General features: G+C 47.7%; 1 protein-coding gene across 1 annotated transcript in view; it reads right to left on the bottom strand.

Moving 5' to 3' along the window:
* Positions 1 to 11,416, bottom strand: part of LOC138822817 (polycystin-1-like protein 2) — a 67,541-nt gene extending 56,125 nt beyond the window's left edge. Inside the window, exons 1-5 of the mRNA XM_070015742.1 lie at positions 11,104 to 11,416; positions 7,772 to 7,936; positions 7,050 to 7,235; positions 3,047 to 3,157; positions 2,275 to 2,422 (exon numbers count right to left, since the gene is read on the bottom strand). Coding sequence (XP_069871843.1) covers positions 2,275 to 2,422; positions 3,047 to 3,157; positions 7,050 to 7,235; positions 7,772 to 7,936; positions 11,104 to 11,416 — 923 coding nt within the window. The remainder of the gene's footprint in view (positions 1 to 2,274; positions 2,423 to 3,046; positions 3,158 to 7,049; positions 7,236 to 7,771; positions 7,937 to 11,103) is intronic.
* Between the last annotated feature and the right edge of the window lie 4,442 nt (positions 11,417 to 15,858).

Genomic DNA, 15,858 nt, shown 5'->3' with positions numbered 1-15,858 from the left:
CGCTTTTACTGGGCTATACATTTTCTTTGAAAAGACAGGAGAAAAGAAAGTTTGTATTTCTGGTCTTAGTGGATAGCATCCAAATATAAAGAACACCAGAGTCTGTTCCATTCTCTTATGTCATCTACCAGTGGCCATCCAGGTTGGTGGAGGCAGCCATCTGACAGATCAGGCAGAGCAGAAAGGGCGGGAACTAGAAACCTGATGTGTGCTGGACCTGCTGGTTACCTGTGTAAGCCAGGATCTCCTCTAAGCTCTCTGGGCCTTGGCCCCCTAGAACACAAAATGAAGGCAGACCCAACCATGGCTGGGCTATAATAGGATTTAGAGGGTCCAATGGCTAAGAAATGGTCTGCTAGGTCCTGAAGCCAAACGTCACAGGGTCTGTATGGTAGGATGGCATTGTAGGCTACTTAACCTATTGAAAGGAAAGGATTATATACTTTCCTGTAACATTCATAAGATAGTAAGAGTTGCCCCTTTTTAGAATCAAGTCTGCCAGCTATTTCTTTCCTTATAGTTTCGTATACGCTTTAAATTGTCCAGTGAGCCTGAGTGACACTATCAGTGATATCAGCAACATAAATCACACAGTTCCCAGGCCTAACGAGTCTTCTTTTCCCCCTCTGTAGTGGATGCTGTGGAGCCTCACCCAGACTCTACCCTTCATGCCTGAACACATTGAACACACATCATCCAGGACCCGCAGGGGACCCCATCTCCTGACACTGCCTCAGGAGAGAATGCTGTCTCACCCAAGGTAATATCTTTGCCCAGGGGCTGCCGGATGCCAGGGTGTAAATGTTTCCTATCTGGTCCCAATTGAAGGCAATCTGGGAACCATCCCAGCTCAGGGCGTCTCTGGGATCACCCGGGCTCTGTTGCTTCTGGACTCAGTCTGACTTCCCCTCTACCTCATCTTAGCACCTCGCTTCCTTCACTCCAAATGAGTCTGTTTCCTGGTACTCAACCTACACCCTCCCCTCAGAACCATCTCCTCAGACTGGCTGACATCCAAGACCCTTCCTGCCCAGAGCCTGTGAAGCTCTCCAGCATCTCTCCATCCCCACAGTCCCTGCAGCCCAGGAGGAAGGGATTGGTTGCAGTTATGAAGTGTATGAGCTTCTTCAGGCCAGGTGGTTCCCTTCTCCCTAGAGTCACTCTCCTGCCTCAATCTAATAGCAACCCCAAAGTGCTTCGGTTCCAGAGTCCTCTCTGACCATTGCTTTGGGGCTCCCAATAGCCTGTGTACACCTGAGTCACTCTAAGACTTATGCCCCCTTGGGTTTCCTAACAAGCCCCACCCTCCAGGACAGCTGTGGACAGACACCCCTGGAATGACAGAGCAATGTCAGCTCCCATATCTGCCAGTAGATGGCGCTCAGTGACCCAGTGCCCAACACATTTTTTTTTTTCTCATGCAAACTGTTCCATATAGTTCATATAGTACAGACAGCAGAAAGGTGTCCAGGACAGAGAAACAAGAGAGCAAGCAGACACGAGGCATGGAAAATCCAAAGTGAGAAGGTCAATTCCAAAGCAGAATTCTCTGCCTTTTCTATCCGGCTGCTTTGACTTGGGGCTGGGTTCCCCTCCTCAGCCCTTGTATGTAACTGTGATGGACACAAGGATGCAGCTTTTAAATCTACCTCTTGAGACTAGTGAGGCATTCGACAGAAGTAGGAGGCTGTAAACACGGGAGATAAAAGCTCAGCGATACTTTGTGGCTTCTGTGTACTTAAAATCCGTGCTGCGGCGCTCCTGTGACACATCCCTCCTATTCCAACAAGATGACAGGAGCAGCTTTGTGGGTAGCTGCGAGGTCTAGCACATCTCTAACATAGGTGGAAGTATGGGGCAATGAATAAGGAGTGTACTACTGGTGATGCAGGGCACAGGTAAAGGCAGCAGGTGTGCACATTGGAACTTGAGGGTGTTGTACTCTGTACTCCAGGGGGAAGTTACCTATCCACCTGGACAAAAACCTGATTCATAACAGTTCGCTGTCCCTGCTAGGAACCTTTCTCTCCCCCTGCCCCCGCCCCCGAAACAAACTGAGGCCAGCCTGTGGGGTGTGTATATCCCCAGCCACTGGACAGACAAGGGTGCAAGGCCTTCTTTGGCCATCCAGCACCTGCATGGTCAGCCCAAACACAAGAAGCCACCCAGCCCTCCCAAGAACCATGCGAAATAACTGCTGTTCTGAGTCACTAGGTATTGGCGGGCAGCTTGTTATGGGGCCAAACTGACTCAAGGCTCACAGATTCCTCTTACCTGGGAGGATAGTAGGGATCCAAAGTGTGCCCATCTCCCATGCTAAGAATACAGGACAGGTTTCCAATGTAGGGTGAGAGGAGCCACGTTAGAGAGAGGGTGACATTGTCAAAGATGAAACTCTCCTTGGGCAGCACCAGCCGCAGGCCTGCAAGCCAACGTGAGATGCCTATGTCGCTGTGGAGCAGAGCTTCACGTCGCACTCAAAACCTATGCTCAGAACTCCACCTCACCAGTTTTATTTGGGGGGGGGGGCGGTCAGTCATGGGTCTTGGGCCTGGGCGCTGTCCCTCAGCTCTTCAGCTCAAGGCTAGTGCGCTACCACTTGAGCCACAGTGCCACTTCCTGTTTTCTGGTCGTTCAATGGAGATAAGAGTCTCACAGACCTTCCTGCCTGGGCTGGCTTCGAGCCGCAATCCTCAGATCTCAGCCTCCTGAGTAGCTAGCATGACAGGCGTGAGCCTGTGAAAGCGAGGCTTTCACATGAGGTTTGATTTGAAGGATCTTAGGGTTGATTTTCTGTTTGGTTTGACACTTAGCTTTTGAGTTAACTTCTGCAATAGAAACTACAAATGCTTTACCCCAAGAGGCTGGGCCACACGGGAGAGGCAAGGATGCGCAGAAAGCAGTTTGGAGGGAGGAGGTCCCTCGGCACAGAGCAGACTGGCCCACACGGGCGGTCGCTGTCTCAACCCCATCTCCCACCCCAGGTGAAGCCAGACAAACAGTAGAAATAAGATGATTTCAAAGTCCATGCAAGTTGGAGACTCACCTTCTTGGCACTGGTACTGGACCCACAGGTAGCTGCCCTGAGTGGGGCACAGGTCTCCAAAGTAGGCCCCATCTGCTGCCACCTGGCATACCTGCAGCCCTTGGCACTGGCCTGAGAAGCCGGTAGAAGCAAGAAAAACACAAGGACAGGCCCTTAGTAGAGTTTCACTCAAGTTCCTCCTCATTCATTCCTTTACCCACCATCCGCCCAACAACTACCTCATAGCATCTACTGAAGACTGGGCCCCCGGCTAAGTACTGAGAGAACAGGAAAGTAGGGTTCCTCCCCCTTAGAAGCTTCCCATTTGGGAAGCTGTCAGGCTTTAGCACGTGCCAGCTCCCCTGGAGGGCTGCACACCGGCCCTGTAGAGTTCCAGGGCCTGTTCAACAGGGATTCTCACTCAGCAGACTCAGGCCTGGGTGAGGTCCAGGATTCTGCTGTCAGAACAAGCACCTGCATACTGTTCCTGCTTCTGCATGCACCTGCATGCTGCTGCTGCATACTGCTGCTGTTCCTGCATGCTGGTGCTGCATGCTGTTGCTGTTCCTGCATGCTGCTAGTCCAAGACTATTCTGAGAACCATAGGTTGGCTAGCATCAGGTCAAATGGCCTAAGTAGAAATCAACACCCCGAAGAAACAGCAAGAGGGCTGGGGAGGTGGCTCAGTGGTAGAGTGCTTGCCTTGCATGCACTGGGTTCAATTCCTCAGCACCACATTATACAGAAAAAAAACAGAAGTGGCGCTGTGGTTCAAGTGGTAGAGCACTAGCCTTGAGCTGAAGAGCTCAGGGACAGCATCCAGGCCCAGAGTTCAGGCTCCACAACCAACAGAAGAAAGAGAAAGAAAGAAAGAAAGAAAGAAAGAAAGAAAGAAAGAAAGAAAGAAAGAAAGAAAGAAAGAAAGAAAGAAAGAAAGAAAGAAAGAAAGAAAGAAAGGAAGGAGGGAGGGAGGGGGAAGGGAGGGGAGAAGGGAGGGGGGAAGGGAGGGAGAGGGGAGGGAGGGGGGAGGGAGAGAGGGAGGAGGGAGAGAGGGGGGAGGGAGGAAGGAAAAGAAACAGCAAGAGTGGGCAGCATTAGGAATCCTGTGTTCATCCAGGGTTCAGGGTGCTGATGAAAGGAAGGAGCATAGGGGATCCACGCCAGGAGCTCCACAGTCATCCAGTTCCCCTCCTTCCTGCTCACGTGGTAGATGCCTGCAAAGGGGTCTAGAAGGAGGGGCCGGGCAGACACTGTGGCATGAGAGTATCCTGGGCATCCTTTGCCTCTCGGAAACTCAGGTTTGCTCCAGGCTTTGAAATATTTAACTACCCCACCATCACAGCCCCCAAAGCTCCCCTGGGCCTGAATTCCTGCCTGCTTTCACGTGTCCTGTTATTAACTACATGCCTACGACTTCCAAGTCTACGTCTCCCATTGCTTCATTTAATTCAAATTCCTGAATTCTATGTCCAGTTGTCTACTCTTCACGTCCACCTAAATGATCCCAAATAATCTTCCATCTGGAAACCAGATGAGTAGCAACCTTCACCACATCTGAAGAGGCCCCGTGGCTCGTGGGTTGACATATTCATGAGTGTGGTATCTCATCCTACCACAGTTACAGGAACGAGGGTGACATGCCAGCCTGCTGGGCTGCCCAGCACTTGTATGACTTGGAAAACAATCTCCTCACATTAAATCCCCTCTGTTAAAAGGCCTAGCATTCTGTCTCTTTTAAGTTTTTTAACTTCATTCTGTTGCCCGGGCTATACCTGATCTCCTTGCTATTTAAGTAGTTCTCATGCCAACCCTTCCCAAGGCATGTGTCAACTGTATGCAGCTCAAAACATTTGTAAGAATTGATTCTCTGGTTTTGTCTTTGCTTTGGTGGTATTGGGGTTTGAACTCCAGGCCTTATACTTACTAGGTAGACCTTCTACCACTTGAGTTATGTCCCCATCCTTTTCTTTATTTTTCAGATAGAGTCTCTTCTCATATTTTTACCTGAGCTGGCCTGGACCGTGATTCTCCTATTTATTCCTCCATCATAGCTTATTGGTTGAGATGGGCTCTCACTAACTTCTTTACCTACACTGGCCTCAAATCATTCTTCTGAGTAGCTGGTACTACAGGCATGAGCCACAGTACTTGACTAAGAATTGGTTCTTCAAATTGGGTTTGTGTGTGTATGTGTGTGTGTTGCTAGGATTGAACCTAGGGCTACATGCTAGGCTTTGCATCTACCACTGAGCTACATGCACAGCCCTCAGCATGATTTCTAATGCTGCCCAGCAGGATAACCCCTCAGCCTGAGTTGGGTATTCCTACTGTGAATATCCATAACACTATCCATCTATTCCCTAAAACGTGGGAGCTTTTATCCATGTCATGTTCATAGCTCACTGCTGTGCCGGCCAGCATAGAAACCAGCCTGACACAACGTGGTACAGATACGTTTTGTACAGGTAAATACAGGGTACCTTTTGCTTTCCTTTACTACTGTTAGGTGGCTGCCTGTACAGACATACCTCCTCTGTGGACTTTGGGCCCTTTGAAAGACAGACTGATTCAGCCTACGTCCAGAGACCAGGTCAGCACATGGCATCATGTCCATGCTCAATAAATGTTTATTGGCCTGCTTCATGAATGCATGATCAGGGTACTTAGGAATGAACGGATCCCTAGGTCCTCCCAGGGCTTCTCTGCTGACTTTTCCCAGCAGAGTGCAGGCATCTTCTCCAACGTGCTCCTTAGGTATGGCTGCTCGTTTCCAAATCTTAACAGGTGATCCTTTTTGAAAACAGCCTGCTGAGGGGAGCGAGGACAACATGGTGGACAGGTGGAGGTGAGAGGAGCAAGGGGCAGTTCCAAGGAAGATGAGCCATGACACCCTGAGTGGGAGGAAGCTCAGGGAGGATCTTGCTTCAATCCCTGAATCTTCAGGGGATCTTTGGGTAGCAACAAAGCCTAGAAGGGAAATTCTGAGGGTCATTTGTGGGAGCCCAGGCCCAAGGCTCCCAGCCTGGGCACAACTGCTGCGTCCTTCTGAGGTGAGCAGCCGCTGACAGCCTGCCTTGCTGGGTCTCTGTGGACGGGACAAGCACTCACCAAGCATGCAGCAGAGGGCTCCCCCGTGTCCTGGCTGATGAAGTCTCAGGACTTCACACATCCCAAAGGGTTCAGAGAGCCCCAATAATCCCTGAAACTTGTCACACTGCTCAGAGAATTCATCTAGTTTAGAAAATCAAAGCCCTACAGGAACCTTCCCACTTGGATAACAGTGCTAGATACAATGTCAGCCCCAGCATTCCACACAATGGCAAAGACTGAGAAACCACCCATCCACCTCTCAACAGGCAAGGGACAATTCAGGGCACAGTTTCACAAAAGATAGATTGAATTAAATAGAACAGTAGGCATTAAGACAAACCATACACCTTAAAAATCAATGTTAAGGAAGACACATCACAGAATGACATATGCAAGACGGTACCATTTCTGGAAACAATACTATATGATGTTTTGAAGGCAGAATAGAGAGCCATGTGAGCAATTAATCAGCACTGAATTTGTGGCAGAAACAGGACCAGGAGGGTTCTACAGTAGGAACCTTTTAATGCTGTGTTCCTGTTTGTTTTTTCCTGAGAGTCTGAAACCAGTGTCACATAGTGTGAAGATCTAACAAAGGTAGAAGTGGCTCTCAAGGAGTTCGTGGCAATTTATTTCTAATCTTATCAATGTGTTTGAAGAGTTTCCATTTTTTTAATAGGCCAAGTTGTTCCCTGCCCTCAGGAAGGGGAGGGGTGGAGACCTCCCTGCCCGACAGTCTGGGTTTGATGTATGTCGTGGATCAGCTTCTGATTTCCAGCTCAGCGCTTTTGATGGAGACTGGCTAGTCTTCCCACCCTTGGGGGAAGCTACAGTCATAGCTGGAGAGGAGTAGAACCTTCTAGACCCTTTTCTGGATCCAGAAGTCCAGCAATTACACTCTGCTCCAGAGGGAGCGGGGAGCTCTGGGACTTACCTGCCACTTCCTCCTTGACATTGGCCCAGCTGCATTCCTCCTCCAGGTCTGAGGGACCCCAGGTGCCCTGGGAGCAGTAATAGGGGGTCTGCCGCCCATAGAAGGCATCCTGCATCCGGATGACCTCTCCTGAGCCACAGTGCATGGTGGCATTGAAGCCCTCACAGGCCAGGCTCTGGCCAACCCCTGTAGCAAAAGGAAGGAGACCTTTTAGGGGGTTCACAGCACTGATGGATGGGAAAGTGCAGAGGTCACAGGGGTCAGGACCGGGAGGTGCAAGGATGAGGGGGAGGGGGTGGGCATCTGGAGACAAGAAGCCAGGGTCAGGGAGATATGGTACATCACATGGGCAGAAATTGGGAGGGAGGTTGCCAGAAGGCAGAGACGGGAAGAATGTCCCAGAAAAGCAGAGGGGAAATAAAAATATGTAAATGGGCAGTGACTTAAATGGAGAGAGGAGACAGAAATCCAGAAGGACAAAGCTGTGGAAATGATGTGATCCACCAAGAGATTTTTTTTTTAGGGGGTATAGAGACAGAGAGATTCAGAGAGCTAATGAGAACGGGAAAGAAAGGCCAAAGGAAACCTGAGACAGAGAAGGAGGGACAGAAAGTGAAGGGCAGACATCTGGAAGCCCCAGGTAGAGGTAGAGACGAAGCTGGAGTTACAGACAAGCAGGCGGGAAGGGGGCAGGGGAGAGATCCCCCAACAGGCCAGCTCACCAAACTCGCAGACAAAGGCAAAGGCCTCGGTGCAGTCCTCTGACACTGCCCAGCCAGAGGAGGGGCCTCTCCTGATGTAGCCACAGCTGTGGGGCGCAGGTGCCGCCTGGCTGCCTTGCCAGTTGCTGTAGCTCACATTTGAGGTGTCCAACCAGGTCCCGGGCCCTGGGATGGGAATAGAACCACCAGGCTTCCTCTCTTAGCCACTTCAACATGGCGGGCTTGCTCCAACTCAACTTCTATGAAGATGAATCTTCCCTTCGCCAGTAGGAGTCCATGCTTCCCACTTTCACATGTTCAGATATAAGCATTGGGACTCCACATTGAAGGGCAAGCATCAGGCGGTCCGATGTGTAAATAACACCTCCAGCACTGTCCAGTCATAGCCTGTGCTGTGCACCTTCACATGCATGACACTCTGAAGCAGGGTCCCTGCTCAGATGTGTTTGGATAGGCCTGAGTTCAGGTAGAATACACTCACCTTGCCTCAGAGCCTGGAAAATATTGCTGTAAAGGTTTATTGTTAAGATTTAAAGCTGGGCCAGGCACTGGTGGCTTATGGCTCTAATCCTAGCTACTCAGGAGGCTGAGATTTGAGAATCACAGTTCAAAGTCAGCCCCAGCAAGAAAGTCCCTGATACTCTTTATCTCCAATTAACTACCAGAAACTTGGAAGTGGTGCTGTAGCTCAAAGTGGTAGAGTACCATCTTTGAGTAAAAAAGCCCAGGGACAATGCCCAGGTCTTGAGTTCAAGCCCCATCGCTATTATATATATATATATATATATATATATATATATATATATATATATATATATATATATTACTAGCTCACTAGCGCTCTCTCTCTCTCTCTCTCTCTCTCTCTCTCTCTCTCTCTCTCTATATATATATATATATATATATATATATATATATATATATATAGCTGGGCACTGGTGGCTCATGTCCATAATACTAGCTACTCAGGAGGCTGAGATTTGAGGATTGTGGTTTGAAGCCACAATCTGGAAAGTCTGTAAGACTCTTACCTCCAATAAGCTATGCAAAGCCAGAAGTGGAGCTGTAGCTCAAGTGGTAGAGCACTAGCCTTGACACTTAAGCCCTGAGTTCAAGCTCCAGGATCTGTGTGTGTATGTGTGCACATATGCGTGCACACACACACAATAGTTAAAAACCTGTCATGGTGGCACATGACTGTAGTCCCTATCACCAGGAGATGGCGGCAGGATGATCTCAAGCTCAAGATCAGCAAAAGCAAATGTAGTTCACAAGACCATCTCCAAAACAAAATGAAAAACAAGAGGGTTGGGGGGCATGACTCAGTGGAAAAACATTTGCTTAGTATTGGGAAAGCTCCAAGTTCAATCCTAAGTGGGGGGAGGAAGGGTAGATAGACTCAGAATGTAATTGTTTGATTTGACAAGAAAATGCATGCAGCAATTGTAAATGTCAAATCATATGAAAGAATACAAAATGCAAACCTCTTCCCTCTCTCAACCTCTCGGCTGCTCCCATTATTGGGTTTCTTGTAAATCATTGTAGGCTGACTCTGATCCACATATTAGCATTTATGAGTGCCTGAAACCTATTTATGTAAGTGCTATTGTGTTGCTCACTGGGTTTTGGTCCTTGCTTCTTAAATCGAGTTAAATCTTTCAGGTGCTTCCTATCAGCCTAGGTAAAGCTGCAGTGTTTTCTGTAATAGCTCCCAGTATCCCTTGGGAGGCAGCCAGCTGCTTTCGCTGCACACGAATAGCTCTTCACTGCACGCAGTCCCAATTGTTGCATCTAGAAGTCAAGAAACTGTTCAACACATGTCTTACAAAAAGGTATCTTAAGAATTTGAATCCCTTGGCTCTGAGTTCCTTATGTGAGTTTCCTTGGCTACTGGTTTATTCAAACACTTCCATATCTATTGGTAGACCCCTGTGGGTGCTCAGCAGGGACCAAGATACCCATTTCCAAACCCCAGCAGCTTCTACAGGAGCAAAGAGAGTCCCTGAGCCCCAGGATGATGGGGCAGAAGTCAGACTTAGGAGTTGCTGGAGACACTGGAGCAACTCAATTCATCTCTGTGTCTTACCTCCGAAACAAGAGTAGCCATGCCTATTTCCTGGGTGAGTATAAGGATTAAATGTAAATGTATCTCTGTCCACTTTTGAATGTGCTTTCTTCTGTCAAAGGGCTCAAAGTCTAGATGCCTGAACCATTTCCACCATGCCAGAGTGCTCTTGTGGGGAGTGCCAGAGATCCACAGGTACACAGGAGAGAAAGACTCACCTGGCTGTTGGGGACTGGGAGGAAGCCCTAGCAGAGGGGAGGGGAGGGGTAGGGAGAGTTTCAGGAGGAGTAAAATGACATCTTGTGAAGTGGAGCTGTGCAAAGCACTTGATCTTCTTTCCTCCCTTCCTTCCCTACCTTCTTCCTTTCCTCACCCTTGCTGGATAAGTGCTCTACCACTTAAGCTGTGCCCTCAACTATTTTTAAATTTAATTTTGTCTTTTTTTTTTGTCAGTTGTATGTAGGGCTTGAACTCAGAGCCTGAGTGCTGTCCCTGAGCCTCTTTGTACTGAAGGCTAGTATAATTGGGGATAAGAGTCTCACAATGACTTTTCTGCTTGTACTGCCTTCGAACTGCAATCCTCAGATCTCAGTCTCCTTAGTAGCTAAGATTATAGGCATGAGCCACCAGCACCCAGCTTATTTTATTTTGTCTTTGATAGAGGGCCAGTCTTGAACTCATAGTTCTCCTACCTTCTCTTGTTGAGTAGCTGGGTTCTAGGCATGTTCTCCCCAGTTGGCTTCCTGACCTGCTCTAATCTCATAAAAATGAGTAAGACATGTGGGTATACTTTGAAAATAGCTAGGTCATTATTATCTGAGATTGTTTGCTCACGAGGAAAACAATGATCATTTTTCCCATTGGTTATTGTAACAATCAACAAAATAATGGTCACAAAGCCTGGAGAGTAGTACCCAGGGCTACTCTAGCAGGAACTGAAGGAATCACAGTTAGAACTGTGTACATGCAGGTCTGGAGCTGTCATTCAGTGGGGTCTTCTCTAGCAGGCACCAGGCCCTGGGTTCAATCTCTAGCCCACCCTACCTCACTCCAAACACAAAAGGATGGATGCAGATGGATATTTCTATCTTCTATGCTTTATACTATGCATGAATTCTCTCATGTGATCCACAAATGATCAAAGAGAAGGGTATCTTTACCATGAGAATTTGGAGTATTAGTTTGCTCCAAGGAATACCTGGGTAAAAAGTGATGGTGACGATCTGTTTCATAAGCTACCGGCAAAACACAGCGATGCAGCACCTACCTGCTGAGGTCCCGTTGGGTGCTGAGGTTCCTGTGAGTCCAATCCACCAGTCTCTGTCCTGGGAGATGTGCATCTGAAGAAACCGCTGGGTACCTTCATCTGGAATGAAGACCAAATGGCCTCCCTGCCCTTCACACCAGCCCTGGGCCCCATGGAACGTACGTCCAAGTGGTACAAATTCATAACAAGCATCTCTGAAGGCCACCTGGCTCTTAGAGCAAAAGCTGCCTTCTTCCGGCTTCACAATGGTGGCCCCAAACCTCAGGGTGAGCCCCGAGAGCAACAAGCATGCCACCTTCATCTTTGAGCCCATGCTAGGGTTGCCAGTGGCACGCACTCTTGGGTCCTTCATATTCTCTCACCAGCACAGCCATGTCCATCCATCTTCCCTTCTCTTGGCATCATATAATAGCAACTCTCTTTTGTCTGAGAGACAATAGACTCAGGATGAATGAGTTTACATTTTCGCTTCCTCCAGCTCTTGGTTCAATGCCTGTTTCAAAGCCAATTAATTCACAATGGTCTTCTAGAGAAAGCCACGGTGGCGGAATCACTTGTCTGCCTGTCATTCAGCTAACTGTTAGTGTTGGATTAAAAAACAACAACAAATTCCTGCCTATTGACTTTATACCATTACCAAGGACCAAATGCTCCAGGAGCAATGTGGGAACTACATGATAAAAGAAGGTGGACAGGAGGGTGAGTCACAGGAAGGTGAAGACAGAGGGCTCAGATGTAATCATGTGGCGTGGGATGGCAGCTGTGCCCAGATGATAACTGTCCTGTCCCCACTGTGGCTGAATCATAATGGACACTCGGGCCCCTCCGACTTGTCACATTATCACTCATGCCCTGCTGGGCACTAAGAATGTCCTACAGAATTTATTTTGCCTCAGTACTGGCACACACAAAAAAAGTGTGTGCGTGTGCGTGTGTGTGTGTGTATATGTTTGTGAACAGTGTTTTGTATGGCCAGAGACTTAGAGAACTGAGCTGTTTACTCTCCAGGGGTGTTCACACTGCCTTGTGAACTCTGTGCTCCTACATGTGGACCCACCATACTTGCTTTTTAAAATTGTCATTATAAAGGTGATGTACAGATGGGTCATAGTTACATAAGTCAGGTAAAGAATACATCTCTTTTTGGATAATGTCACCCCTTCCCTTGCTTTTGACCAGTTTTCCCCTCCCATTCCCATCTACAAGTTGTTTGGTTCATTTTCAACATAGTGTCTAGCGAGTACCACTGCTGCATTCGTTCGCCCTTTATCCCTCCATTTGCGTGCTCCCCTCTTGCCATCCCAACGACAGATAAACAAACAGGACAAAAAGAAAAGAAAGCAAAAACAGAAACAAGAAAAATGTTTCCATTTCCTGAGCTCAATAATTTTTTTTCTTTTCCTTTTTTTTTTTTTTTTTTTTTTGGTCAGTCATGGGACTTGAACTCAGGGCCTGGGTGCTGTCCCTCAGCCTTTTTGCTTAAGGCTAGACTCTACCACTTTGAGCCACAGCTCTACTTGCAGTTTTCTGGTGGTTAATGGGAAATAAGAGTCTCACAGACTTTCCTGCCCAGGCTGGCTTTAAACCATGATCCTAAGATCTCGGCCTCCTGAGTAGCTAGGATTACAGGCAGGAGCCGCTGGCACCCAGCTTGATAAATACTATTTTATGTGGTCAGATGCACATAGGCATTGTGCCTTTGTGTCCTAAGAACATTCTCCTTTGATCTCATTGTGTGTGCATACTTTCTTTCTTGGTCTTCAGTTGGTGGACATTTAGTTATTGGACACCCAGAGTTTCTTAGAAAGAGTAAAACATTTCATCTCTGTCTATCCAGTCATGAAGAGACAATGAACATTGTTTATCCATGGATAGTTCAATGAACATTTGCTTGGCCCTATATCCCAGCTCCTCGGCTGATCCTTGCCCCTCTCCCTCTTCCTTTCCTAGAAACCCCTCTGCACCCTCTGATGTGGCTCTGGCAGACAGAAGACGGACAGCGTCAGCCACCAGGCAGGACGTGGTGTCACTGCTGATTCACAGGCTGGGCAGAACTGGCCTGTTATCTCTCAAGGCCAAACTTCTAATGAGGTCCATTAGGAAACTATGTGGAAGGCCACAAGAGTGATAATATATCTATCTCCTGGGTAAAGGCTTCAATTATGTCCCTAATGGCCCATGCTTGGAGACAGTTGATAACAAGTGCAAATCTGCAGGCTGAATTCCATTTTTGGATTCTTTACATTCTGACAAGTGACAGGGCTCCCAGGCACAGAATTCATCTTGGCGGTGTCAGCTCCCGCTGTCCCTTCACCCCTGTGTCTGTGCAGCTCACGTGGCAAGTAAGCAGGGCGTAGAGATGCCCTGTGCATGGGTCTGTAGGGTTCTCATCCAGCCAGCTGAGTCTCCATGTGGCATCAGTGATGGGAAAACAGAGAGACAGCAAGTTTGCTCTAAACAGGGAAATGGGACCATAAAAAGAACCATAAGGATATTTATGTCCTGGGGCCTGGATATTCCAGTCAGGGACTCTACCCATTTTAGCTTATATTTACCTTCTTCTCCCTCCCTCACCCCTCTAGCATAGTTCAAACATCAGCCACTTCTCCAGAGCCTCACAAGTGCTAATGGCCACCTCTTCTCTATCCTCAGAACAATCTGACCTACTTCCATCTTAGCACTATTCAAAGGTAACAACCCACTTTGGAAGACTAAGAGACTTGCAAGAACTTGGTTGCAAAGATAAATCCACAGCTTGCCTCTTCCCTGTCCGTTGTTTTGCTCAGGATGATGGATTGAATGGTGTCCCTCAGGACAATCTGTTCTGAGTCCTATTCCCTGGTGCTTTTGACTGACATTATTTGGAAACGGTCTTTACAGACCGATGGTTGAGAGGAGATGAAGCCAGGTCAGAGCAGAGTGGACCCCATTCACTAACTGATGTCCTTATAGTGTAACAGGTACTGTACTTAAAAACTCCCTTTGCTAAACAGCGCTGACTCCTTCTTTGGGCCCATGAATGACCTAAAAGCAAGAGGAAAGCTTGGCATCACATCTCTATCTCTCTGCTGCCTGTGTCCTTTGTATTGGAGTCAGTCTTTTCTGTAGTCATTTCAGATAAATCCAGGAAGGACAGACTGAGAGATGAAAACGGTCCCCAAGGAAAGAAACAGCAGAGCCGGCACAGGACAGGTGGCTCACCCGGCCTCAGTGACTCTGCCCTGACCAGATTGCACCCCACAAGAGATGACAGCAAAAATGACTTCTCCCCGACCCCTCAACAAGCATCAACCAGGCCCCAGTCTGACTGACACTGAGGAATCATTATGTTACTTCCCACCCCACGTCCTGAATCTTCCTCTACTTAAATCTGAAGCTCATGTCCGTACCCCAAAAATGGACCGAAATGCTTACTTTGCCCCATCCCACATTGTGTTCATGCCTGTAAATCTTTCTTCACCCTCCACCACTCTTTATTTGGTGAATGGAGGCAAGGAAAACCCTTGTAGTTTGGCCTGAAACTCCAGTTTCAGCAGGAAGAGAGATGTCTGGACACAGACCCAAAGAGAGAAGACTGTCCTGTGGACACAGAGACAGAGACGAGCGAGAGGCTGTCTGTCCTCGCCCATCAACCTGTTTTCTCATGATGGGGGCCGCTGCCACCTCCACCAGGACTTTGTCCATCACCTTGAACCCTGCTATCGCTGATTTCAATGTTATCTGCTCCATTTATCACCCTGGCTAATTAGAGGCAACATTCAGGAGTTAACTTAATTGGAAAATCGCAAAGTAATTTAGATATGAAAACATTATCTCCAGAAGGGAAATATTAACTGGTTTTAGGCAATAACTTTGTAACAAGAGATAGAGAATTGCAAAATAAGGCTGTTTGCTTTATTTTTTAATAACCCTCAAAGCTTTCCTCTTTGCTTTCAGTTCTTACTTCTGAGTGTCAGGGCTGTCTGCAGGCTCAGCACATCCTGTGGGATCAGCATCCTGAAGGAAGGTGAGCCTTCTCCCCTGTCCTTCTGAAGTCTCAGAGTTATCTTCCACCCTCACCAAATATGGTGTGATCTCTGGGGGGGAGGGGGGTCTGACTTCAGCTAGCTTCAGTTGACACTTTGCAGTGGAGAATAGTGTACATGCAGTACAGGCATAGGACAGGCATACATTTCTTTTGGGACAATGTCACCCCTTCCCTTGTTCTCTCCATTCGTCTCTCCCATCCCCACCCAAAAGTCCAAAAGTTGTATAATTCGCTTTTGACGTAGTGTCTACTGAGTACCATTGCTGCCTTTGTTCCCTTTGTCCCTCGATTTCTATGTCTTCCTTACCCCCAAAGACAGATAAACAAGACAAAAAAGGGTAACTCCTCTGTACATCATCTTTATAATAACAATTTTTAAAAGATACATGAATATCTTCAGCCTCCCTCTTGTTGGACTGAGGTCTGAGTCTTACTACTTACTCTTCAGTTCCCCAGAAAAGTCTTTATTACTTGAAACAGTTACATGACTCATTTTTATATTTCCTCTTTTCAAAAAGAAATGAATGAATGGAGTTGTTCTTTACATAATTTTTTGAGGGGAGTAATTGGGGCCCTTTATGAAAAACAAAATCAAATGAACCTCCCCTCTCTGAGGGTGACCCCCTTTGGGCAGCAAGCTTTGGCATGATCATGACATTGGCGCCATCTCAGTGCTTTGTTGGTCCTGAGATCTCTCTTTCTGTTCCCTCACAAACCTCTCCAGCTTC

This window comes from Dipodomys merriami, unplaced genomic scaffold, assembly GCF_024711535.1.
Source record: "Dipodomys merriami isolate MVZ:Mamm:240054 unplaced genomic scaffold, mDipMer1.0.p SCAF_116, whole genome shotgun sequence".
In the NCBI taxonomy this organism is placed as follows: Eukaryota; Metazoa; Chordata; class Mammalia; order Rodentia; family Heteromyidae; genus Dipodomys; species Dipodomys merriami.
Note: the sequence above shows the minus strand (reverse complement) of the source record. Positions and strands in the feature narration are given on the sequence as shown.